Source organism: Ursus americanus, chromosome 23 (genome assembly GCF_024610735.1).
Source record: "Ursus americanus isolate L20-20 chromosome 23, mUrsAme1.1.p, whole genome shotgun sequence".
Classification (NCBI taxonomy): Eukaryota; Metazoa; Chordata; class Mammalia; order Carnivora; family Ursidae; genus Ursus; species Ursus americanus.
In genome coordinates this window covers 43,468,769-43,495,538 of record NC_142149.1, presented here as the reverse complement: position 1 = coordinate 43,495,538, position 26,770 = coordinate 43,468,769, and the positions used below count along the sequence as shown (strand labels likewise).

The 26,770-nt window shown below is 52.0% G+C and overlaps 1 protein-coding gene across 3 annotated transcripts in view; it reads left to right on the top strand.

Moving 5' to 3' along the window:
- The window catches only part of SLC43A2 (solute carrier family 43 member 2), a 38,719-nt gene extending 19,068 nt beyond the window's left edge, over positions 1 to 19,651 (top strand). For all 3 annotated transcript variants that reach the window (XM_045773157.2, XM_045773156.2, XM_045773154.2), the window contains exons 6-14: positions 6,625 to 6,717; positions 8,149 to 8,282; positions 8,368 to 8,570; positions 8,913 to 9,059; positions 11,953 to 12,091; positions 13,460 to 13,589; positions 16,065 to 16,138; positions 17,508 to 17,631; positions 18,175 to 19,651. In XM_045773157.2, the coding sequence (XP_045629113.1) occupies positions 6,625 to 6,717; positions 8,149 to 8,282; positions 8,368 to 8,570; positions 8,913 to 9,059; positions 11,953 to 12,091; positions 13,460 to 13,589; positions 16,065 to 16,138; positions 17,508 to 17,631; positions 18,175 to 18,336 (1,206 nt within the window). In that variant the 3' untranslated portion in view covers positions 18,337 to 19,651. The remainder of the gene's footprint in view (positions 1 to 6,624; positions 6,718 to 8,148; positions 8,283 to 8,367; positions 8,571 to 8,912; positions 9,060 to 11,952; positions 12,092 to 13,459; positions 13,590 to 16,064; positions 16,139 to 17,507; positions 17,632 to 18,174) is intronic.
- Positions 19,652 to 26,770: the final 7,119 nt, after the last annotated feature.

Genomic DNA, 26,770 nt, shown 5'->3' with positions numbered 1-26,770 from the left:
AAAGTCCATACCAAATGCGAGTCCACTTGAAGGTGCAGCCCTGGACCGTAGGGAGGTCAAGGGGAAGGAAGGGGGCAGATAGGTCCAAAGGAGCATCAGAAGGATGTAGAAAACCTCTAGTGGGAGAGCAGAGCTTAATAACGAACAAACAGAAGGTGAGAGGTGAGGGTAATTGCCTTGGGGACCAAACTGAGGTTTCCAAGAGGCAGAGTAGTCCAGTGGCAATGCACAGAAACCTGACCCGCTTTGAATCCCACATTTGACCCTGACCAGTTTGGGGGAGTCCCTTGATGTTTTTAATCCTCAAGTGTTTTGGTTGTTTTTTTTTTTAAGATTATTTATTTATTTATTTGACAGAGATAGAGACAGCCAGTGAGAGAGGGAACATAAGCAGGGGGAGTGGGAGAGGAAGAAGCAGGCTTCCCAGCGGAGGAGCCCGACATGGGGCTCGATCCCAGAATGCCGGGATCACGCCCTGAGCCGAAGGCAGACGCTTAATGACTCCGCCACCCAGGCGCCCCTTAATCCTTTTCTACCCAGTAAGTGAGGGTAAAAAGTTACACCTACCTCATAAGATTGTTCTGAGGGTTTTTAAGATAATACCTGTAGTAGGCATTAAACATAGTTGCTATTGTAATGGCAGTGCTATTATTATTATATGTTATACTAATATAATTATGCTGTGTTATTATATATTATTATTTAATAATAAGGAAAATTCTCTAATCAAGCTGCTCCTGGGCACAGTAAATGGAGGAGACCTCCTGGCAGGCATGGCAGCTTTCAGAGGAAGGGAAGGAAGCAGCTTAAAGGATAAAACACAATTAGTATTAACATTTAAAAAATAATGAATGTCCTTGGGGAAATCCTCTCTTCTGTGCTTGCTATTCTCTTGTGACCACACACTGAGTATTGCTGGGATGTTTATACTTTGGGTTCCATTGGTCAGGGTCACCCCTGATGTTCTTTTCAGAGAGATTCATCTGACATAAATGCTAAGTAGACCCTAAAAGCTGACACACACTTTGACTACCTATTTAAATACTTGTGTTGGCCAAAAAAACACACCGTGAACTAAGAAGAAGTTAAAGGACAAACTAGGAAACCAAAACATACCTGCAGTGCATGGACACACTGTGACTCTTTAATATATAAAGAGCCTATATAAAATCAATATGAAAAGATTAACATCCTCATAGGAAATAAGGACAAATGAGGAATATAAGTGACTGATATTTTTAAGATTTTTATTTATTTATTTGTTGGAGAGAGAGAGAGAGAGAGCACAAGCAGGGGGAGTGGCAAGCAGAGGGAGAAGCAGACTCCCCGCTGAGCAAGGAGCCGGATGCAGGACTCGATCCCAGGACCCCAGGATCACAACCCAAGCTGAAGGCAGACACCTAATCAACTGAGCCACCCAGGCGTCTGTAAATGACTGATTTTAAGAATTGTAGAAAATGTTCAAAGTCATTAGTAATTAATAAATGTAAATTTTTTCAATTTTTTTAATCATGGAAAAAGTTATATATACATGGTATTAGAATAGTATAATAATCTCCATGTACCCATCTTGCAACTCCAACAGTTACCAACTCATAACCAGCCTTGCTTTGTTACTGTCTCCATCCACCATCCAGACTATTTTGAAGCCAATATCAATCATTGATTCACTTCATCTGTATACACAAAGAAATGGATTTTAAAACAAGGATGTTGGGCACTTGGGTGGCTCAGTCGGTTAAGCATCTGCCTTCAGCTCAGGTCATGATCCCAGGGTCCTGGGATTGAGTCCCGCATCAAGATCCCTCCTCAGCAGGGTGTCTGCTTCTCCTTCTCCCTCTGCCCCCTGCTCATGATGTCTCTCTCTCTCTCTCTCTCTCACATGCTCTCTCTCTCTCAAATAAATAAAATCTAAAAAAATAAAAATAAATAAATAAAACAAGAATGTTGGTAAAGTGGCAAATATTAAAAATAATGATAACACTCAATGCTGGAGTGGATACAGTGAAATAGACACTCTACTATGCCAATTGCTATAAGTTTTCTGAAAGGCAATTTGGCATGGAATATCACAAAAACTTAAAAATGTGTATCCCTTTTGTCTATTGATTCTACTTTTGGGGATTTACCTTAAGGGAATAATAGCCGTGTGCACATCTTCAAGAATGTTAATTAAAAAGGACCTGAGTTCCAACATCAGAGAAATGGTTGCATAAATTATAGACCATCCAGATAAGGAAATACCAGGCAGTCATTACAAAGTATGTTGAAGGTGACTATAAGTTAGAAAACATTTATAGGGGTGCCTGGCTGGCTCAGTTAGTGGAACATGAGACTCTTGAGCTCAGGGTCATGAGTTTGAGCCCCATGTTGGGTGTAGAGAGTACTTAAAAATAAAAAATAAAAGATGATAAAAACAGAGGCACCTGGGTGGCTCAGTCGGTTGAGCAGCCAATTCTTAATTTTGGCTCAGGTCATGATCTCAGGGTTGTGGATTGAGCCCCACATGGGACTCTGAGGTCAGCGCAGTCTGCTTGTCCCTCTCCCTCTGCTCCTTCCCCCACTAGCGCTCACGTGCTCTCTCTCTCTCAAATAAATAAATACAATCTTTAAAAAATAAAAATAAGGGCGCCTGGGTGGCTCATTTGGTTAAGCAACTACCTTCTGCTCAGGTCGTGACTGGAGTCCCAGGATCAAATTCCTCATCAGGCTCCCTGCTCAGCAGGGAGTCTGCTTCTCCCTCTGACCCTCCCTCCTCTGGTGCTCTCTCTCTCTCATTCTGTGTCTCAAATAAGTAAATAAAATCTTAAAAAAATAAAATAAAAAATTAAAATTAAAAATCAAATAATGTTTTTAAAGAAAGAAAAAAGAAAACATTTGTGATATATCAAGTAAAAGGGATACAATTTGTAAAACAATATGTAGCATATGATCCCAGTTTTATTTAAAAGTTATAGGTATTTATAGAAAATTGATTAAAGGGAAATATATCAAAATAGTAATATGACTGTATCAGGGTGATTTTTATTTTATTCTTTCTTTATGTACACTTTGTTTCAGATGTTTTACAATGGACATAAATTGCTTTTCTAATTAGGAAAAATAATCCTAATTTAAAATATAAGATGTAGGTATCGGCCAGAAGGCTGTGTAGTAGTATGGTTTGACCTGACGCTCTACCCCCCTAGGAATCGCCCTGCTGACCAAAATAACATGTTGGGGAGAATTTTCTTGGTGTTGCTAAGAGTGTTATATATAGGCAGGGAGAGGCTGAGCAGCAAGGAGGACAGCTGAAAGGCTCCTGTCTTTGTCTAGGTATGAAGGCAAGGGCCTCATCCATGGGCAGATGGGAAGTCAGTGTCCTTTCCCAGCTACCTGTTCTTCCCTGTCCTGGATCTAGTTCTGAGAAGACTCCAGGAGATCAAGCCAGGGTTGTATGCTAGCCCCAGGTCCATTGTTGTGTTGGCCTCTGTCCTAGGTTATGGTTAAGGCAAACTTGAGCTTAAGGAGGTAGAAGGAAAAGGGCTAGCTAGCAAGCTGTCTGCTTTTTTAGAGTATTCCCAGCCTTGTTGAAAAGTTGGAGACACTCCTTGTGCACAAAGGTGACTGCAGCAACAAGAGTGTTCTGCTGGTTTGATTTTGCACCAGGTAGCCTTTCCTATACCAGGCACTTGGCCTCTATCTGCTCTTCTGTTTGGGTTCCAAGCCCATTTGATCCCTTTCTTCCTTCATTTCTCCTGGCTGGAGTGGCGTCCCCGATTGGAATGGTTCTCTCCTTCCATATAAGCAGAGCAAATCTTTGGATTCTCGCTGCGGTGGATATGACCCCAGGAATGACTCCCCTACAAGGCGGCCTTGCTGGGTCAGCCAGCACAGAGCAGCCTGAATATGTGAACTCAGGAACCGAGGCAGTCCTCTGAACCACAGCATACCTGAGAAGCAGGTGTGCAGAGTAAGATTGGCACCTTTACGGTTCACCTGGGTGTTCCCCGGACACACAGGAGTTTGTCACATTTCCTCTGTTTCCTTCTGGGGGGAATTTCTCTATGCTCTTTCTCCCCCTTAGACCCTGTCTGAGAAGCCTGAGTGAACAGAGGGTCCACTCTATATGAGGGGTGGAAGAAGAGCTCTTTTTGTGCTAGGAATTTTGGGGGAAGCCTGGATGGCCACCCTGGCCCCATGCCATAGAATGGTTTATTGGCTATATACTATAGGTTTATTCATGTTCCCCTTTAATCCCAGGTTGCCAAAACATCTTAAGTATCTTACTCATGAATGTTTTAACAGTGATATTGAGACAATTGACATGCCATACAATTCACCTAAAATATACAATTCAGTGGTTTTTAGTATATTCAGAATTGTGCAGTCATCACCATAATCAATTATATCGCCCAAACAGAAACTCTGTATCCGTTAGCATTTCCTCCCTGTTTACTCCCGGCATCCTCTGCCGCAGCCCTGGGCAACCACTAATCTACTCTCTGTCTCTATGGATTTGCCCATTCTAGACATTTCATATAAATGGAACCACACAATATGTGGTCTTTTGTGACTTGTTTCTTTCACCTGTCATGTTTTCCAGGTTCATCCATGTTGCGGTATGTATCAGTGCTTTGTTGTTTTTGTGGCTGAATACGATTCCATTGTATAGATAGACCACATTTTGTTTACCCATTCATCCACCGATGGGCATTGGGGTTGTCTGCACTTCTTTGATATCGTGGAGAATGCTGCCATAAACATTCACATACAAGTTTTTGTGAGTCCGTATGTTTTCATTTCTCTTGGGTATAAACCTAGGAGTGAAATTTCTAAGTCATATGGTAACTCTGTGTTTAACTATTTGAGGAAAGGCCAGACTGTTACCCAAAGTGGCCATATACCATCTTACAATCCCACCAGCAGCAGATGAGGGCTCTGATTCCTGTGCAATCTCATCAGTGTTAGTATCTGATTTTTTTATTATAGCCACCCAAGGGGGTATGAAGTGATATCTCATTGTGGTTTCAGTTTGCATTTCCCTATGATTAATGATATCGAGTATATTTTGGCCATTTGTGTATCTTCTTTGGAGAAATGTCTGTTCACATCTTTTGCCCATTAAAAAAAAATAGGTTATCTTTTCATTATTGAGTTGTGGGAGTTCTTTATCTATAGACATAGTATATAGACACATGTCCCATATCACATGTATGATTTGCAAAAATTTTCTCTCTTTTGTGTGCTGTCTTTTCACTTTCTTGGTGGTGTCCCTTGAAGCACAAAAGCATTTCATTCTGGCGATGTCCCTTCCTCATTTTTAACTGTGGGCAAAACAGGCAGAAATGATGAAAGGCAGGAGTAGCCAAGTTCATACTGCCTCCATTCAGCAACAATGGATGGGCTTGCGAGCAGCAGTGCTCCATGATTAAGAACACCCCAGTATGCTTACAGGCAAATGGGAGAGCATAGATGAAGTCCGTATGAACAGCAGGTTGGCACTGCTATGCAGAGTGATCCTCGATGCCCAGGACGCTGTGGGCATGGAATAGGAGAGCTTCCCAGCCTGGCAGCGCAGTCTCTCTGGAGGCTGGCAAGAGAGTTACAAACTGGCTGTTCAGGAGGAGGTATTTGCCCTGCATCTGTTTGAATCCGTGATACCTTGTCACATTTACCATGCCTGGGTTTGTGTGGAGTCACGGTGTGTGGGGGGGTTAGCTTTGAAGTTGTGTCACATAGGCCCTCAATGAGCTGATGTGAGGTGTGAGGGGGACCTTGCTGGGAAGAGAGGCTGAGTCTTTCTTGCCATCAGTCTTCTCTGGCCCATCACCTGGAGAGGGAGAGCCCTCCTTGCACTTAGAAATTCAGAAGCAGGAATCCCAGGCTAGCTCCCCTGTCAGCCCTGAGGGAACTGTAGTGTTCTGATTGGCACCTTCCAGAAGCCTGCTGTCTTAGAACCGAAAGCAGCTTTTGCTGACATCTGGTCCTTCTGGGACGCTGATATTTTTATTTATACAGTGACACTCTCGTCCCCAAATAGATTCTTAACAGGCTTGCTCCCTTTGAGGGATGCCTGAGGCTCCCAGCTTTGCTCCCTGGCATCTTAGTGTAAACCCTGCAAAGACAGGAAGGTCCCTGGCTTGCGCCTGAGCAAAGTTGGAGGGACACTCATCTGCCAGGAAGTCCAACATCTCTGTCTTCACATCCGGAGTCTGAGTTCTTTTTTTTTTTTTTTTTTTTAAAGATTTTATTTATTTATTTGACAGAGACAGAGACAGCCAGCGAGAGAGGGAACACAAGCAGGGGGAGTGGGAGAGGAAGAAGCAGGCTCATAGCAGAGGAGCCTGATGTGGGGCTCGATCCCAGAACGCTGGGATCACGCCCTGAGCCGAAGGCAGACGCTTAACCGCTGTGCCACCCAGGCGCCCCCGGAGTCTGAGTTCTGCATTAATCCGGCCTCCCTTATCAAGCTCGGTCCCAAAGGAAAAACTTCAATGAGCCGTAATTACCGCCCCCCAGGGACCCAGGGAGGAATGCAGATAAGAAATGGTGCCTGAGGATACCCTGATTCCCTCCCCCACTACCCCCCACCGGACTGCTGCCCACTCTCTCAGCGGGTCCCCCTTGCTTCTTGTCTTTCAGCTACCCAACATGTTTGGCGACCTTCGGTCCACGTTTATTGCCTTGATGATTGGATCGTATGCTTCCTCAGCAGTCACCTTCCCGGGAATCAAGGTGAGGGTTTGGCCGGCCTCAACCCTGCAGCGCTGGTGTCTGGGCAGAGGCCCCTCCCAGGGCTCCTTCAACCTCTGAAGAGCAAAGTCTTTGTGGGAGCCGGGGTTGGCCCCTCCCCACCGCCCACACCTGGGAGGATGCACCTGGGCACCTCGGGAGTCGGAAAAGAAAACCACTGGCCATGGGGGAGGGGAAATTCAGGCGTATGGTACAGGGTATTACCGCAGGCTGCCTTCGCATTTCTGCCATTTCTGCGCCGGGGTCGGGGTTGAGAAAAGGGATGGCTCAGTTAGTTTGTCACTGGTCACCTCCCCCCGCCCCCGGTCTGTTGTTGCTGGGCTGTGACTCCCCATTGGCCAGAGCGTGGCTCTCGCTAAGTTGGTTCAGCTGTTTCCCTCCCAGGCAGGATTCTGAGCCCGTGGAAGTCACGCAGGGTCAGGAGGAAGCAAACACCTCACAGTCCATCAGCTCCCAGTTCCCATTCCAAATGCTGTTGCTGCTGCCAGGCTTCAGAAGCAGCTTCTGCCACCTCTGGCCTCAACACACGGCGAATCCCCTTTCCTGTGGTACATGGCAGGGAGGCCACAGATGAGGAGAAGGAGTCATAGGTGTGGGCTGGCCACCAGGCAATCTTGGTGCTTGGAGGGTGTGGGGCCAGCCATCCTGTGGCCTTCTAGGGGTTCTCATGCTTCTGGAGTGTGGCGAAGCCTACAAGTTCCTCCTCCACCTCTTGCTGTCTCACTACGGCTCCCCTTCCCCACCCCGGGGGGGGGGGGGGGCTGGGCAGCTGTCTGCCAGGACAGGGGGACTCGTGTTGGAAATACATGGTGGCAGTAACAGCTAACATGCTCATGCCCAGTAGGCTTCCCACCTGCCAGGCCCTGTACTGAGCACTGAGGAGCCCACCTGCTCACCCCCACCACAGCACCATGTGCACGCCAGCGTTACGCTCATTTCAGAGGAGCAAATGGAGACATCCATCCGTTCATTCCTTGAGTATTTTTTGGCACCTACCATGTGCACTCTTCAAGGCATGTCAGTGGACGAGGCTAGCGGGTTCCTGTTCTCAGGGAGCTAGGCTAATAGTAAGGGACAGGGAAGGTAATCAAGAAGTCAGTAATCTCAGCCAGGGCTCTTCCCTGGGAACTAGTGATGTGACAGTGATGGGGGCAGTCAGGGAGAGCCTCTCCAAGGAGGTGACATTTGGCCCAAGTTGGAGGCACAGGGGGTTAATGATGTGCCAGGGCAAGCTGGGATTATTGGAATGCAGGGTATCTGATGACCAGACGCCCGGGCTGGCAGGGCCGTGCCTCCTCACGCAGCTCAGCAGAGAAGAGAACAGGGCTGCCAAATGCCCCCTGCCTGCCTGCCTTGGCTTCCCTCTGCTAACTCTGCCCCTTGGCCCTGCGCCGACCCCGTTGTGCCTGTCAGGTCATCTACGACTTTGGTGTCTCCTTCGTCATCATCCTCGTGGTCTGGGCCAGCTGCTCCGGATTGGTTTTCCTCAACTGCTTCTTTAACTGGCCCCTGGAGCCATTCCCAGGGCCGGAGGACATGGACTACTCGTAAGTGGACGCGGTGTCTGCCCCTCCCCCCCACCCTGGCCAGGGTCCCCAGCGACACCGAGGGACACTCTCCTGTGGCCTCCAGGGTGAAGATCAAGTTCAGCTGGCTGGGCTTTGACCACAAGATCACAGGGAAGCAGTTCTACAAGCAGGTGACCACGGTGGGGCGCCGCCTCAGCGTGGGCAGCTCCATGAGGAGCGCCAAGGAGCAGGCGGCGCTGCAGGAGGGCCATAAGCTGTGCCTGTCCACCATTGACCTGGAGGTGAAGTGCAAGCCGGACGCTGCAGGTACCCACCTCCCGACCCTCGCCTTCGACGCCCAAACCCACACCTCAGCGACGGGGAGGAGGCAGCCAGCCCCACCTGGAAGCCCCAGCCCCCTTCACGGGGGCCCGCGGCAACCGAGGGCTCTGTGCGTGCGGCCCCACGCGATTGCCGCTTCGTCCCCGGAGGGCAGGCGGCACCCGCAGCCTGGTTTACAGATGAGCCCACTGAGGCCCGGGAGGGGTAAGGGGCTCACCCAGCTCCCCTCACGCCCCTGGGCGACCCGGCCCAGCACCCGCACGTTTACCCTCCCCCGGGCCTGCCCGTGCGGCCTGTTGTCCTGAGCACCGCGCTGTCCCCCCGCAGCGGCGCCGTCCTTCGTGCACAGCGTGTTCAGCCCCATCCTGCTGCTCAGCCTGGTCACCATGTGCATCACGCAGCTGCGGCTCATCTTCTACATGGGCGCCATGAACAACATCCTCAAGTTCCTGGTCAGCGGCGACCAGGACGTAGGTAGGTGGCCCCCGGACCTCGGGGCGCACCCCACAAGAGGGCACCCCGCGAGCGGGGGTCACTCCTGCCCCACTGCCGGGAAGCCCCGGCTGCTCTCTCCTGTCGCCATGACAGTGTCCTGGTTTGGGCGGGAAGGCGGAGGGACTGCAGGGATGACTGTGTTCAGGGTGTGGGGCCTGCGTTTTCCATTGCCCCAGGGGGACCGTTGATTTGCGCGTGTTTGTCAATGAAAACATGGGGCAGAACGGAGTGCTCCACCTGAGAGCCTGTTGAAAGACGGGCAGGCGACCCAAAGCCAAGCGTCTCCCTGCCCCGGGAGCCCGCAGGCCCGGCGCGTGGCGCGGCTGTGTGCTGAGGGGCAGGGACGGCTACACAGCTGGATGCTTTGGGGCGACCTGAGGCTCTGCGATCTGCACCCTGAACCGGGAGGGCGAGGCGAGGCAGAGGCTTTCTTGTGTGTGTGATCGAGTTGAGGCTTGTTGAGTTCGGTAAACAGCTGATAAGGCACAGGCCACTTTTCTAAAACAGCGCGAGGTCTGCAGCTGATTAGAGGTTTTGATTCTACAAAGAAAGTCAGTACTTCCTCAGGGCCCGAGCTGAGTCAGCTTTAGTCATCCCTAAGCGGGACAAACACAGCCGGTAAATCCTTTTTATTGGCAACCCCATGGGTGTGCAACTGTTTGTTGGTTTAATTGTTTTTCCCTAGGGGAAGTTACACTAGGCATCGTAAGCAGTCAAATTCAGTTTTTTAAAAAGATTTTATTTATTTGAGAGAGTGAGAGAGAGAGCACGAGAAGGGGGAGAGTCAGAGGGAGAAGCAGACTCCCTGCTGAGCCAGGAGCCCGATGCCCGGACTCGATCTTGGGACTCCAGGATCACAACCTGAGCTGAAGGCAGTCGCTTAGCCAACTCAGCTACCCAGGAGCCACAAATACAGGGGGTTTTGTTGTTGTTGTTTTTTGTTGTTTATTTATTTGAGAGAGAGAGAGTGAGAGCTGGGAGACAGAGGGAGGGGGAGAAGCAGGCTCCCCGCTGAGCAGGGAGCCCAATGTGGGCTCGATCCCAGGACTCTGGGATCATGACCTGAGCCAAAGGCAGACTCTTAACCGAGTGAGCCACTCAAGTGCCCCCCCAAATACAGTTAAAGGGGATGAAAATTTGAGCTTTAACAAAAGGGAAAGATGACAAAGGGACCCAGACAGCACTGGTTCCACTGTGAAAATGAGCGTCCCGTGCAAAGCAAAGTGGAGAAGTGCACGCTATCATGTGCCCTTGCAAAATTTCGTAATGAACACTGACACAGTAAAGGCCCTAAGAGAGCCCTATAGGAAAAAATCACCTCTTTAGCTTTGTTTTGTCCAATGATGTTTCCCCAAATTTCTACCACAGGAACATTTTTATTGTGTAACACTCATTAAAGTCCGTGGACTGTACTTTGGGGAAAGCTGATCTATCATGTCTAAACACCCTCTATTGTAAACTCAGGCCGGGAGACATGAAGCCCTTGGAGTGTGGCTCTTGGGAGGCAGATCTCTCTGCTGCTGATCCATGAACTCTTACTCCAGTTCTCTAAGAGATCTTTTGCTGCGAAGAGGAATTTTTCCCAACTGTTTCCCACATTCAGAAAGTGAATTAAAAAAAAAAAAAAGTCAATTTCGAGAAGTAGGGAAAGTTGGGCCAGGAAACTCAGTCTGCAGCTGATGGGGCATTGGTTTTCCCCATTCTGCTCCTGTGAGCTGTTGCCCCCCACACCCACCAGCCAGCTGTTCCCAGAGGGACTGCTTCAGGACCAGGGAGCTGGTGGAATGAAGGGTCTCTGAGGGAGACCCCTGGTGTCCGGTGTGCGGCTGGGGTCAGGGCCCATGTTCTACCTCTCCCTCCTTCCCTCGGAGAGCTGTAGGAGGTAACCGACAGAGCAGTGTTCCTTAGCGGCCGGGTTTGCTGAGTCTTCTGCACCCACACCACTTCCCCATCCTCGTGCTCGGTAGGCACCGCAGGCCTGATTCACCAGCCGCCTGTGACGAGGTCCCGGCTTCATGTGACTGAGGCCTCAGCAGACAGGAAGCGCTCAGCAGATGCCCGTGCTGGGCCTTACCCGCCTCTGTTCCCAGAAGCCTGGCTCAAGCTTGGCGTCCCCCCGGCCCTCTGAGAGTCAGATCTTAGGGGGAAATGGCGTATGTGCTGGACCCAGAGCTAGCCTGCTTCCACCCGCCCCCATATCCCTATAACAACCTTTGAGATTTCTGCTGCTAACCTCTTCTTTCTGCTTTTTTACTTTTGCTTTCTTGATGCAGTGATGGCCACCGGTAAGCAGGGGGATTGTCAGAGAACATTGCAACATCCCCTCCAGCCAGTCTCTGTTTTACCAAGAAACATCCCTCTTGGCCAAAACTGTGGTTGGGGGAAGGGGCAGTCAACTCAGCTTCTATTTGCCTGAAAAAATCCCCGTCATAATTTTAAGGCTCTTTGAAGATTTTAAGGCTCTTACATCAGAGCCCCTATGAGCGATGCCTTCCCGGTATATTTCTAGAAGCAGAAAACTAACAGCTAGTCACACACGAAGCCTCAGTCCCAGGCATCAGTAATTTGTGGTTCCCAAGTCGTAGACACTTCCTGGAGCTTCTTGGGGGGGGGTCATTGTGACATACTGGATTTCAGGAGCCATTTCTTGGAACTAAGCAGAAGATGCGGAGAAGAGAATGGGGTGCCTGCCCCTTGCTCCAGCTTTGATTTCAGAGTTTCAAGTCTCTAGGCTCCCCTCAAGGCCCACGGTGACCAAGGGGGTGGTCGGTGGAAGACCCCAGAAGAGTCTGTGAGGTCTCAGACTCCCGCGCAGCCCCCGCCCCAGGCTTCTGCTAGGGCCCCCCATGACACAGCACGTTTTCCTCCCCAGTCGGCCTCTACACGTCCATCTTCGGTGTGCTCCAGCTGCTGTGCCTGCTGACAGCTCCTGTCATTGGCTACATCATGGACTGGAGGCTGAAGGAGTGTGAAGATGCCTCGGAGGAGCCTGAGGAGAAAGATGCCAGCCAGTGCGTAGACAGGGCCTGTGCCCCGGCTCCTGGCCCCCAGAGTCCCATGTGAGGCAGGGACGGGTGGGTGGTTTAGGTTTTGAAGTTGGCGGGAGAGGCAAGAGCAGGTCGTGCCCAAAGCTACTCATAAGGGCTTTAAGACACATTCTGTCTTGGCTGAGCACACATTTAAGTGTGTCACTTCATTATGAAGATTCTTTGGTACTCGAAAGTTAGGCCGTCACTGGGCTGGATGAAAGAAGGGGAGAAAGCAGAGGTCTGTGTGCAGGCACTGGGAGGCCATCGTTCTGCCGTTAGGACTGCACTCAGATGAGCAGCACCGCAGGTGAGCGATGTAGGAGCGGCCTGCCTGCGAGGTTCGCTGCCCTCGGGGGGAGTGGGAAGTGGCTATTCCCGAGGTGTGTGTTGCTAGATCTGTTCATGATTGTCAGGATTCAGCAAGGTGCTGGAGCCCCGCTTCTGTAAGGGTTGGGCTCCAAGATCAGAGGATGAGTTAAATGCCGTCTTCCATGACTCCACCTTAATATAATAAGCAACCATTTATTGCTGTCGGCCCTGTGCCAGCACTTAACACATGGCATCTCAGTTAAGCCTCACAACACTCGAAGAGGCGTGTACTAATGTTATACCCATTTTACAAATGCGGGAACGGAAGTTAGGAGTTTGAGTAGCTTGCCTGAGGTCACCTAGCAGGGAAGCGGTGGGCCTGGGACTCCCCGTATGTCTGCAGCACTTGGCATTCATCCTTGGAAGTTGTACAGTTTCCATGGGGTATCTGTGTGGGCAGTGGGACTGGAATCCGTAATGGCAAATTCACAAGGAAATAATTACAGAGAATGCTCTGTTATCTGGGTCAGGTTCTAGAGCCAAGAGATTGTTCGTGCCCATTCCGGTTCCATCTGCTTCGTATTTGTTTCTCCTTCACCCCCTCCTGCCCCCAAAGGGGAAATCCACTCCCTCCCTTATTTGACTTATTATCTGACTTATCATTAGCTCCCTGCAAGATTTGGGTGAAGTTGGAGCCAGTTCATTCAGATGAAATGAGGCTTTGCCACATCCTGACCTGGCCACGCTCCGCTCTTTGCCTCCCCATCATTTGTGCTCAGTCTTCACTGAGCAATGCAGCGTGTTGATAGCCATCTTCTCATATCCGACCTCTCCACTGAGGTTCACACTCGCGCTCAGTCAGGAGTGTGCAGTGGGAGCGTCCCTGGTGCTGGTCTAGCCCTGACAGCCCCTGAGACATGCTTGCGTTAGTCGCGGAGTCTTGTGTTGTCTACAAGCTGTGACTCTTGAGGCCTGACTTCCTGGGAGAGCCCATCCTTCTTCCTGGAGCCCCCAGCTCCAGTGTGTGCCCTGTCTCCACAGAGGCGAGAAGAAGAAGAGGCGAGACCGGCAGATCCAGAAAGTCACCAATGCCATGCGGGCCTTCGCCTTCACAAACCTGCTGCTTGTGGGCTTTGGGGTGACCTGCCTCATTCCCAACCTGCCTCTACAGGTGGGTATCGGGAGAAGGAGAGGCCAGGTGGGGTATGGGACAATGAGATACATGATGTGTCATAGAAGCCATCCACAAAGACAGGGGTGACTTTTCATTCGTTTAATCCAACCAAGCAGTCAGCCAGCCCACTGTTATTTACCAAGGGTTTCTTACCTGCCAGGCTCCGTCCTTGATGCTGGGAGTGAGCTCTAAATGAAACTGTGATTGCCTTTCACAGAAGACTCTTCTCTAGGAAGGCATGTCATTCTTCGTGGCCGAACACCACTGTCGTGCTATTTCCTGCAGCTATATGGTGGAGTTGTATGGCTGCTTGTTTTGCATTTGTCCATAGAGGTCTGGCCGATCTATGGCCTTGGTGGGACCATCTGCTTCTCTGGTACCAGAGTGCCTACAGGGTATCTGTGTTGTAGAGAGTGGGAAAGATGGTGATGATCACTTGGCATCAGGGTTCAAAAGCTTAATTCCTTTACCCAAGATTTCTGATGCTCTTGAAACCTGACTTTTGTCAGAGATTGGGAGCAAAGTAGATTTTGTCACCTGCCCAGCTCTAGCCTTAGGTCCATGAAAGTGTTCTAGTACCAATCCCCAAGGAAATGGATACTCAAAAACTCATCATTTCTTAATTATTTTACTATGTTTTACTCTTATCTGTGCTCTGGAGGCTTTTACTTCTCACATAGTATTGGTGGGAGTACTGCATGATGGCGTGTCACCGTGAATCTCTGTCCAACTTCGCAATCAGTGATTTCATGCTGGTTGAAATCAGCCGCGGAGGAAGCATTTACACCATGGAAATTGGCAAACACTGAGTAAAGGCTCCTCCTGCTTCCACCAAGAATCAGTTGTTCCATACGTATCAACGCAGCACTAGATAGGAGGTCGTTTTTCTTTTTTAATGTATTTATTTGACAGAGAGACAGCCAGTGGGAGAGGGAACACAAGCAGGGGGAGTGGGAGAGGAAGAAGCAGGCTCCCAGCAGAGCAGGGAGCCCGATGTGGGGCTCCATCCCAGGACCCTGGGATCACGCCCTGAGCCAAAGGCAGACGCTTAACGACTGAGCCACCCAGGTGCCCCTAAAGAGGAGGTCATTAATCACAACTTGATCTCCTGCCTTTGCTGATCTGAGGCTTGTGCCCAGAGGTCTCTGTGTCATAGAAGCCATCTTCTGTGCCTGGTCACCCTATAGGCAGATAGTTTTCCTTCTCTCCTTCTCATGAACTTTGAAGGGTCATGAGCGACGGTGTTGCTTCCATATGGGTTAGCCCAAGTCCAGATAGTATCTTGGGCCAGGTTCAGAAGGAAAGTGAGAGTCTCTCCTTTTTTACAAGTGGTCCTGTGTTGAGGTCCACCGAGCGCCCAGGTGCGCCCCACTCATGGTACTGTCACATAGGTGTGCCGGCCCTGTGTGTGCAGACCAGAGTAAACCACAGGCGGCCTGTGAGGGCGTCCTTGCATCCCTGGTGCCCTCCCAGCTTCCTGGTGGCTGCCCTCTCTACAAGACTGCCAGATCCTTGTCTGGACCACCTTGTCCGACCGAGGGGCAGTGCTCAGGAGGGACAGTCATCTGCTTTTTGTTGTATTTAGTTCTTGTTGGAAGAGAAGTTCTGAGGAGGCAGTAAGACATTTGAAGTGGAAAGGGAGAGGCTGCCCAAGTATGCGCGTGCACAGTCGGGCGCTGCCGTCTCTCCGCACGGCAGAGAGCAGCCCCTGCCCCCTCCACCGCCCACATTCCTGAGAACAGGTCCTGGCTGCTAAGCAGGATGGCAGCGCTGTGTGCAAAGGGCAAACAAAGGGTCCTAGTGGCAAGATGGCCGGCTCTCCTGCTTCTCAGGAATCATTTACAAGTGCTTCTTAGAGCTTGCTCAGCCTGCCGGCAGTGGCCTTTTGGAGAAGCTGAGCTTTCCGAGGGAGGGGGAAGGAAAACTATCTGCCTATAGGGTGACCAGGCACAGAGACCTGTGGGCACAAGCCTCAGATCAGCAAAGGTAGGAGATCAAGTTGTGGTGAATGACCTCCTACTTCGTGCTGATTCTTGGTGGAAGCAGGAGGAGCCTTTACTCAGTGTTTGCCAATTTCCATGGTGTAAATGCTTCCGCCGCGGCTGATTTCAACCAGCATGAAATCACTGATTGCGAAGTTGGACAGAGATTCACGGTGACACGCCATCATGCAGTACTCCCACCAATACTATGTGAGAAGTAAAAGCCTCCAGAGCACAGATAAGAGTAAAACATAGTAAAATAATTAAGAAATGATGAGTTTTGAGAATCTGTTAACTTTTTTTAATATAATTGTAAGTTTACAAATTTAATTTTTAGTCATAACTGTCTTTAATAGTCCACAAAATTCCTGAAAATTCAGGAATGGGCCCTGGAGATCTGGTGCAAGCCCATACCAGGGTTGCCAGTGCTCCCGTTGCTCAGGACCCCAGGAACTCTGAGGACCCTCACACTCTGCTCTCCCTCTGTCAGATCCTCTCCTTTATCCTGCACACGATTGTGCGAGGCTTCATCCACTCTGCCGTCGGGGGCCTGTACGCTGCCGTGTAAGTGCCGGTGCTGTGGGTGGCCTGGCGCCGATGGTGAGGGGATGGCCTGGGGGAGGTTTGTGGTGGGAATGAGGTCCCAAAGGGGGCCAGCCGGCCACCTGGGCTCATCTTGTGTCAGGGGACGGGCACCAGGATTTCTGTCAGCTGTGTCAAGGGACGGTCACACCTGGCGGGAGATGGGTCAGCAGGCAGACCGATGGGTGCCCACAAGCCTTGGCATTGAACACGAAGTCAGTTCCCCAGCCAGGGTCAGTGCTCCTGTGGAGCTCATTCTTGCCTCGGGGCTGCCGCTGAGCCGCGTCCTGGGACTGCCCCTGGCTGCTCATAGGAAGGGCCGAGGTGGGCTCTGGCTGCCCAGAGCTGAGTGTTGATGTTCCAGTGACCCTCAGCAGGGGCAGTGATAATGGGTAACTGAGCCCACAGTGTGTCAGACTGTTCTCGACCTGAGTCGGAAAGGGCCTGGTTCTGCCCACAGCCTTCTCAGGCCTTGGCTGAAATGAAACCTGCCTCCTTTTCCAAGAGGCCACACGTGCAGAAGGAAGCACCACGGCTGTTCTTTCCCCTTGGGCTGGGGCTTGGCTCAAAAATGAAACTCGGGGAGTTAGCTCCTGGCTGGCTCAGTCTGTAGAGCATGCAGCTCTTGATCTCAGGGTTGAATCTGAGCCCCACATTGGGTGCAGAGATTACTTAAAAATAAAATCTTAGAAAAAAAGTAGAACTCAAACACCATCTGCTGTGTGTCTCTGACCAAAGATCAGTTCATTCCTCTCCGGGAGCCCCTTCCCACCTCTGGGGCCTCAAAGCCTAACATTCGCTGAGATTTTGCCAGAATTCTGTCCCGCTTCCAGCAGCATCCCACGGGGGTCATTCCAGGTCTGCGTGTCGTCCCCCGCTCCACCCAGTGCCAGGAGGAAGTTGCTGCCGCCCTGGCAGAGTCTGAGAGTCCACCAAGAGTGTGATGCCGAGTTTCCGTGATTACACAATGCTCCTCTGGAGGAGGGCGTAGCCGAGCCAGGGCCGGCCTGCAACCTGCTCCCTGGGCCCGTTTCCCAAGCTGCAGTCTCCTGCCAGCACCAGTTTCCACTCAGCTCGTCCATACACCTGTGGACCTGGGGCACACCTGGGTTGCATTGGGTTCTCCAGAATCTGGGGTCTCACACTGGTCTGAGAGAAATTCCCAGTCCCAGAGCTGCTTACCAGAAATGAATCCAAGGCAGGCAGCTCACCGTTCTCTCGGGTTGCTCCTGGCTCTGCTCTCGCACCCGATGTGCAGCCTGGAGGCACCTGGGGCCAGGCTGAGGCCGAGGAGCATTTGGAAAGCCTGAGAGTGGCACCCTTGGTGACAGGTCCCCTACTGTCCCGGCAGGTACCCCTCCACCCAGTTTGGCAGCCTCACAGGACTGCAGTCGCTGGTCAGTGCACTCTTCGCTCTCCTGCAGCAGCCCCTGTTTCTCGCCATGATGGGTCCCCTCCAAGGAGACCCTCTCTGGGTAAGAAGGGTCTGGGGCAGTGGGCTATGGGCATCTGCCCCGCTCTGCGGACTCAGATCTGGGAGGCAGCCCTCAGGAGCTTCTGGAGGCCCAATGGTAGGCAGGTTGGAACTTTGGCGAGGATGAATTCAGGGTCCCCTGGTGACCAGTGGCTGGGCAGGGGGAGAAAAGTATCCTTTCAGGACCTGATTTGGGGGTAGCCCTCCCGCCGAGGGTTGGGATTCCTACCTAGGTACGGTGAGCTTTCCCCAGTCCTGGTCCCACCCCTGGATGTTCACAGCAGTAGGTCAGAGGTGGGGGCCTGGGCCCTGAGGGCTTCCTAGCGGCCATGGACACTGGGAAACTCTGACTCTGGAATGTGGAATGACGGGCCCTTGGACTGCTTGAACCTTCCAGTTTCGGTTTTTCCTTTCTTCTCCTATGACCTCACCTTTTCCAAACATGACTGTGGGGAAGGGTCTTGGGCTACGCTCTGTAAAAGACCACAGCTCCTGCCCAGTCCCCTGCCGCACGTGACGGCAACTCTCGTTTCTGCTCCTGCAGGTGAATGTGGGGCTGCTCGGCCTGAGCATGCTGGGCTTCTGCCTCCCCCTCTACCTCATCTGCTACCGGCGCCAGCTGGAGAGGCAGCTACAGCAGAAGAGGGAGGATGACAAGCTTTTCCTCAAGCTGAATGGCTCCTCTAACCCAGAGGCTTTCGTGTAGCACCCACCACCTCAGAACTGTGGCCTCCCGCCCTTGCTTCAGTGACTCATCAGTGTCCTTCTCCCCACCCCAGAGGACCTCCGTGCACCCTCAGGAACCTCTGCTTCACATTTTGGAGTCCACGCTCCCTCCCGGGGCCCTGGTCCTGCCTCGGAGCTCTGCAGTGGAAGGATGGGAGAAGGCCGCGTGTGTGATTTTCCAACTGCTGGAAGCAAGGGCTGCGTGGGCTTTGCTCTGCCCTCCTTGAGGGGCCCTGGGGCCTTGAGGCTCCATGGTGCCTGCAGGGGGGGTTAAGGAGGACCCCCAGCAGGCAGGCTCTCTCCCTTAAGTGTCTGGATTCCGCCTCTTGCCAAAGCAGTGGGGTCTTCCATCTACTGCCTGCCACCTGCCTCTCGGCCGCATGCCCACTGGCCACACCTGCCCAAGGACAAAGGCTTGCACTGTCTGCAACCCCTCGCCTGGCCCCTCGACCTCCTCCCTTGGCCAGTCTGAGGCTGCCTGAGGAAGGAAGGACCCGCTTCCTGTTGGTGCTAACTCCTTTGTAATTCCAGCCCCCTGTGGCCTGTCCATGACCTGTCCTCCTGTTATAGGCCTGCGGAGAACCCCCCCCACCCCCGGCTTAAAGTCTGGGGAGGGGATGAAGGGCTGGATAGTCAGGCGCTGCTCAGGAGCCAAGGACAAGGCTGATTAGCAGTCCCTCACCTCCTCCCTCAGGGCGAGGAGCAACTTTCCACTGCCGCCCTGAGTCCAGTCTGCGACCTGAAGGGAATTAAAACAGCACCAACAGGGCACCCCCTACACACACAACTGTTTTTATGGGGGTGGAAGTCAGGTTGTTGCTGACAGACATGGAGGTCCAGGCCTGACTGGGGAGATGGATTGTGAGGGGCCTAGGGGCGTATGTACATGTGGGATGTGTGACCATGTGGTATGTGTGAGAGATGTGTGTGGGGTGGTGCCAGGTGTGGGCTCTGGGTGTCTGCCCTTATCCCCCCAGAGCTGCACAGTAGCCAGCCAAGCCTGCCACAGGCCCAGGGTCCCGCCTCGCTCTCGGCTTGGAGCTTGTCTGAGGCCGTGGGGGTGTAGCGCCCCCTGCCGGCAGGCTCCTCGGGCCCTGGAGCTGTTCATGTGAGAGAGGCTGCCCTCTGCCAGGCTGGCCTGGCTTTCCAGCCACCCGCCTGACTGCCCCCAGAAATGTGTCTGAGACTTCCTGGGAGTGCTCAGCAGGGTGGGTTGATTTTTAGGTTTATACTTTTGGGTCTTTAAAGTTTTACCAGACTCCTTTTTATAAAGCAATAAATCCATTTTCCTCCTGGGAAGGGATGCCCCTGCTAGTATTTCAGTTAATGGCTACATGTGCCTGTTTTGAGCTGGGGAAGAAAAGGCAAGACAAGATTTTCTGCCACTGACCAACCGCAATCATACCCATCTCTCTGGGTGATTGACATCTCAGGAGCTGCACTGGGCCAGGAAAAGACCTTACTCCCCCTCCTCACCCCCAGACAGACTGGGCTTGTGCAGACATCTTAGAAGTGGGGGCCACCCCTCCTCTGCTGTTTATCCCAGCCAAACAGCAAATCCTGACCCCTTCCATCCCCTACTCAGATTTCGGTACCCCTGGCTCAACCGCCCTGAGGATTCCTCCTGCGCGTAGGACACAGGGTGACGACACCAAGAGTCTCAGGCTTAAAGAGACAGAGGCAGAATGCGGTGAGGGGAACTCGTGGAGAACAGGAAGGGGCAGAGCCAGGCCCACATTCGAACTCTGCATGCAGTTGAGCACCTCGAACATACCTAATTTTCCTAGGCTTCCGTCTAGTCCGCTCAAACATTAAAAAGCAAAAAACATTTGTTTAAAACAAATATTTTTAAGAGGGAGAGAGAACTAGATCATTTCCCGAACCATTCCTCAGAACACTAGTTCTGTAAGATGTGAATGATTCCAATTTAAAAAAAAAACGAAAATGTTCAGGGTCGGGGCACCTGGTTGGCTTAGTAGAGCATGTGACTCTTGATCTTGGGGTTGTGAGTTCAAGCCCCATGTTAGGCATGGAACTTACTTTAGAGAAAAGAAAGAAAATGGTCACATTTGGGAAATGCAGAGTTAAGTGTGTGTTCTTACAGCAACAGGCACTTGCTGCGCCTTTGTCCTGTTCATGGACATGTGGCCCCCCAAGACCAGGTGCGGTGTGCTGCAGAGAGAGCACTGGTTTTAGCCGTCAGAGCCGTCCTCCCCATGTAGCCCAGTGACCGGCTGCAGCGGGAACTCCTCTGGCGCTTGTTAAAAATGTGAACAGCAGGTGTTGCCTCTGGCCGAGACAGAATCGGCAGTCTACATTCGGCTAAGCCCCACCTGGTGATTCTGGTGCCCCCAAACATTCGAGACCTCATTCTACTCTGACCGTAGGGAGTTGATGGGTTACATATTTTCCTATTATCATCCTTGAATCATGATAACAACCCAGGAGTTAATTACTATCCCCATTTTATAGCTGGAAAACTCGAGGCCCAGGGGGTATAATAACTTGCTCAAGGTTAGAGCCAGAAGAGTGCAGTTTGGGGAATGCTACTTAGCAAGGGCCCTTCCAGCTGGGAAAACGAATAGAGGTTGTACAGTCAGGGCCTGTGCTGTCCCCAGCAGCGCCCAGGCCTGGCCAAAGGGAGCTGCTGCCTGTCTCTCCCACGCACCCACCCGCAGGACAGGAGCACTCTGTGGGAAGAAACAGGCATTGGGAAACTAGAGTTCAGGGCGGAAAACAGTCTAGTGCCAAAGCGCGTGAGCCGTACCGATGGGTCAGGTATGGTTACCCCCACCCCCTTGTCAGGGGTCAGTCATTCTGACGGTAGGGAGTTGATGCGTTACATATTTTCCCATTATCATCCTTGAATCCTGATAACAAGCCAGGAGTTAGATACTATCCCTATTTTATAGCTGGAAAACTCGAGCCCCAGAGGGTACAGTAACTGGCTCAAGGTTAGAGCTCGTACTCATATACTTCCGAAGTCATCACAGAATCCAAGGCCCTCCAGACCAGGACATTCCGTTTGGAGCCTCAGCCCCAGGGCCCACCACGCCTTGGGAGCAGGGCAGCAACAGCTTAGGGAAGGGAAGGAAAAAGCCAGGCATGATCTCCATTTTGGGGAGCCAAGAGCTTCCGCAGAGAGAGGGTTAAGCTCCACTTAATAGAGTCATGTTGGCTGATGGGTACTTAGGGGAGCAAACCTCTGGTCACCCCAACCTTGAGAGGAATGCCATGGGAGGGGAAGAGACCACGGGCTAGTCAAAGGCAGTGGGCATCAAGTGGCCACAGAACTCTGTCTTCACCTCCCCTCCCCCCATTCTCCAGGCTCCTGGTGGGAAGAAACAGGAAGTGATACCTGGCCATGTGCTCTTGGTCAGAGTGAGGAAGGGGGCTGGGTCACCCTTAGGAGCATCGCCAGGAGTCCCCTCCTCTCTCGTCTCCCTGGACTCTTACCCAGGAGTCTAGTTATTCCTTTGTGGTTGGTTCCCTCTAAACCCTCCTGGGGGAGGTTTCCAACCCTCCTAAAGGCCATGGGTATGGTTGCAGGCCCCTGTGGGTTCCCCTCTTTCTTTTTCCTTTTCCGCTTGTACCCTGAATCGGCTGGGTTAAAAGTACGTCTGCTCGAGCCCTCCTCGTCATGGCCCCGGGCTATGGAGTCAGGGAGCATCTACTGCCCTGGGCCCCAAGGACCCTGAAATGGGGACACACCTGGTATTGGGGATACATAGGCAGGCCGCCCCAGGCAGCAGAGTGAACACATTCAGCCCAGTGGAGTTTCCGATGCTCGCCTGTCAGCCTACGTGAGTTTGAGTGAATACATGGCGGATGGGGGAGGCGTGCAGACAAGCAGTTGGCACTCTATGGTGGGGGGCTCCCGTCAGAGAACTCTGAGAAGTCCCCTCCACAGGATTGGGCTTCGGGGGGCTATTTAAGCACCAGCTCCCCGCCCTCTGAAGGAGGATACAATGACTTCATGGGCTCTCAGGGGGGTGAGGTGCCTTACCTGTACCAATTACCAGGGGCCCAGCTCAAGGGTCATAGCCCGTTTCCCCAATACAAGTGGTGGGATTATGAGGACTTGGAGCCCAGGACCCCCAAAATGAAGGAGTTGGTTTTCCAAGCTGCAGCACCCCACCCCCAGGGTTGAGGGTAGGTCAGGGTGAATAGGTGGGCTCTGTGAGCCCGTTTCCCCCATGCCCTGGCTTCCCCAGGCCTGGGGCGAGGAGCCGGTGTCAGGAAGGGGGTGCAGCACCGTCCACAGGGTGGCCTGCCACAGGGCAGAGCTCTGTCCGCCAGCAGGGAGCCACTACCTGTGCCCCTGGCTCTCTGCAGACAGCATGTCCACCTTCGAATCAGTCATTCTCAGCCTCCTGGAGTGGATCTGAGGCCAACCGGGGCCCCTGGCAGCTCCCAGCCCCACCCCAGAATGAAGCTCCGTCTCCTGGTGCCAAGGAGGCAGTGAGGGGAGGAGCAGGGCTAGAGGCCCCGCCACAGATACCGCCTTGGTGGCCTTAGGTGCGCCTTGAGCCTCAGTTTGCTTACCTGTCAAATGGAGGTAATGCCCTCACCGTGAGGTAGGTGAACATGGACACAAAGGCCTCGCACAGTGGTCTACTTGGCCCTTAGTCGGTCCTTCACAGGTGATAGCGTTATGTTTATGATGCTGGAGGCGGGCAGATAGCCCAGGGAACGAAGGCCACCCCACACCCTAACCCCATCCTTATAATCGGACATCTGCTTTAGGCTCCTCGCACCGGAACAGACTTGTGGCCAACTGAAGGAAGTGAGGTCTCTTTCTGCTGACCCCTCTCCCTCTCAGAAACGCTCTCTATGCAGAAGCCTTAAGAAGTTGTCTCCTTGTCCATTTTTTTTTTAATTTTACTGTTTATTTGACAGAGAGACAGCCAGCGAGAGAGGGAACACAAGCAGGGGGAGTGGGAGAGGAAGAAGCAGGCTCACAGCGGAGGAGCCTGATGTGGGACTCGATCCCATAACGCCGGGATCACGCCCTGAGCCGAAGGCAGATGCTTAACGACTGAGCCACCCAGGCGCCCCCCTTGTCCATTTTTGTTACATCCCTCACGTTTTAGTAAGAGATGTGGCCCCAAAGCTTCTTGAGGTAATTTCTAAACGTTCAGGCACCCTGACAGTTTATGCTAAGTGGGACGAGTCAGATCACGGGGTGTAGGCAACACCCCCATACCACCTCCTCTACAACTGCTTGGCTGTGTCTCAGTGTGCGCGTGTGTCCAGATGTGTTCGGGCCTGTCAGGTGTGAACGCGTTTTGAGGAGTGCGTAGGAGCTCGTCCGTGCGCCACCTTTCCAGCTGGCCGGAGAAGAGGGAGGGGGTCTTGCCTCGCTGAATCCCTTTCCGTTGCCAGAAAGGCCTGGGTCCTGAGTGGTGCCTGAAGGTTCATCAGTTCCCTGGGTCAATCAGGGTCAGTAGTGTCACCGTAACTCAATAACAGACCCTGACTTCCTGCTCCATTGACCACCTGGCTTACTTCCTGGCACACAGTAGGCACTCAATAAATGTATGGTGAGAATGACTAAGAACTGCTTGCTCCTCTGCTTCTGTGTCTCTTCCTAAGTCACACGTCTTTCTGCCCCCTGCCTTTTGCTCAGATTCCCTTCACTTGTCTGAAACATGCTCCCTGACCCTCACCCGGCCCTCTGTTGCACTTGCCATCCCCCAGCTTTGCTAGTTTAGCCTTCTGCTCTGCCATCTGAAGAGGTGGGGGAGGGACAGGGTAAGGGGTCTCTTGCGTAGGAAGACCAAGGCTCCTAGTGAGTTCTGGTTCTAAAGAGAACTCACTCTTGTCCCTTTTCTTTTGTCCTAAGGTGGTGGTCATGCACATGACTGCTCCTCTGAGAGATGTCCCACCAAGCGGGCCATCCTCCACCCTGGGCCGTGGCAGCAAGAGAGGGAGAGCCACTGGGCGTCCCCAGAGAATTCCCAAGGAGAGTCCCACCCCAGGGAGGGAAGGGGCAGCCTGGCTCCTGGCTCCTGACCCTGCTAGGGTGGAGGGGACTTGAGTACCAGGGGAGGGATGTGGATGGCCTGCCACATCCCTTTGTTGCTACGTTTCCTTTTCCCATGTTTGAGACAGCTCAGAGAAATATTTCTCTAATATAAGCAGAACCACAGCATGAGGTCTCTAGTGATGCAGGAGTTGTAAGATTTTGACCTCCATGCCAGGGACACAGGAGGACTTGGGGGGACTGTGGGGACCTGGAGGCCACAGCCTCCATCTAAGGGGCTGCCTTGACACCATTCTAACCTAGCATGGCCATGTGGAAATGAGCCTAGTGTTGTCAGATCTTCTGAGTTTTTTCAAGATAAGCTGAAAATCCATAGCATCTGGGTGGCTCAGGTGGTTAGGTGTCTGCGTTCAGCTCGGGTTATGATCGTGAGGTCCTGGGATTGAGTCCAGTGTCCTGCTCAGCAGGGAGTCTGCTTCTCCCACTCCCGCTGCCCCTCACCCCCCAACTTGTGCACATGCTCTCTCTCTCAAATAAATAAAAAAATAAAAACGTTAAAATTTTTTTTAAGAAAAAGAGAAGCTGGAAATCCTAAATTTTATTATTATTTTTTTAAATCGCCATTTTCAGGGGCACCTGGGTAGCTCAGTTGGTTAGGTGTCTGACTCTTGATTTTGGCTCAGGTCATAATCTCTGGGTCGTGAGATCAAGCTCTGAGTCGGGCTCCGTACTGGCCATGGAGCCTGTTTGGGATTCTCTCTCGCCCTCTCCCTTTACCCCGCCCCCCAACCCAAATCCCCAGTTTCAAATGTTGGCTCAAAAAATTTTTTTCTTAACTATCATGGTTGCTCAAATAGCTTTCCATTGTCTGCAGGCCAAACACTGTCAAAGGTAGGGAGAGAGGAGACGAGTAAGTAAAAGTCCCCTTGCGTCTTCTGAGTGCCCAAAGCAACTGCTTGTCTATTTCTTTGACTCCAGCAGGTGACACATTTGTCTTACATCCAACTGTAGCCCTGCCTGGTCCGGGACCTTTTTCTTTTTACCTTTGTCTCTCCCTAGCCTGGTGCATAATGAATGCTGTTGAGTAAGCAAGTGGGTTAAACACTCTAGTCTGGTTTCTAGAGTGGCCCGGAGTCTCTATTTAGGGACAGGGAATTGTCAGGCAAAGTGCAGGGCAGAAGCAGCAACCTGCCTTTACTGGCCGCGTGCCTGCCCGTGGCCTGGACTGGCCGACACCCTCCTCCACCCCATAGGCCCAGCCCAGCAGCTAGGGTCACACATTTATCTGTTTTTTTGTTTTGGTTTTGGTCTGGTGTCTGTCTCTCCACCAGAATAAGTGTTCCCTGAAAGCTGGCACATGCCCTGCCTTGGTCATTGCGATACTTCCAGTGCCTAGAATGGTGCCTGGCATGGAACAGGTGCTCAATCAATATTTGGAAGATGAAACTTGAAAAGGGAGAGAGAGAGAGAGACAGAAATAAACAGAAAAGAGGCTGAACCACGCTGAGAAGCTGGGGGAGAGCATGCTCTCGACCGCCAGGAAGGGACAGAGCAGAAGATGGAAACAGTGAAACACAGTCTCCCCGAGATACCCAGAGATGGGTTACAGGTACAGCTGCAGCTGAGGCAGCAACAGGGCCTGTCAGCCGAGAACCTGGGCGGGCGGCCGAACTTTGAGATGCACAGACATGAAGATGAAGGTGAGAGGAAGATGGAGGCGGAGCCGAGAGAGCACAAATGGGGAAGGAGACTGGTGAGAAGAGAAGATGGAAGAAACACTGGGCTGAAGGTCATCACCCAGGCAGAGCAGTGGGACAGAGACTGAGACTACATGGATGGAGAGAGGCAGGAAGAGAGGTGAACAGAGACAGAGAGAGGAAAGACAGAGACAGAACAGAAATAAAGCTACAGAGGGAGACAAAGGTACAGAGAGATATGGAGGAGAGACAGAGAGAGGGTTGGAGAGGGAGCTAAAGATGGAGAGAAGATGGAAAGGTGCAGTTAGAGATGAAAGAAAGAAAGAAAGAAAGAAAGAAAGAAAGAAAGAAAGAAAGAAAGAAAGAAAGAAAGAAAGAAAGAAAGAAAAAGAGAGAAAGAAAGAAAAAGAGAGAAAGAAAGAAAAAGAGAGAAAGAAAGAGAGACATGAGAGGCTGGGACACTCGAGATTTTAAGCCTGGAGCATGGAGAAGTAGTTTTGAGGGGGCAGTGGTGTCCATCCCTCCTCCCTCACAACACCCCTTCCTCAGTAATGGTGATGTGGAAACGTGCCATGTGCCACCAACATTGATTTAAGTACCTCACCTCGTCTACTGATCCCGAGCGTCCCAAGCGATCCTACGAGGTGGGCACAATCATTGCCCAGTTTCACAAATGAAGAAGCTGTGGCACAGAGAGGTTCAGTGACTCGCACAAGCTCACACAGGTGGGC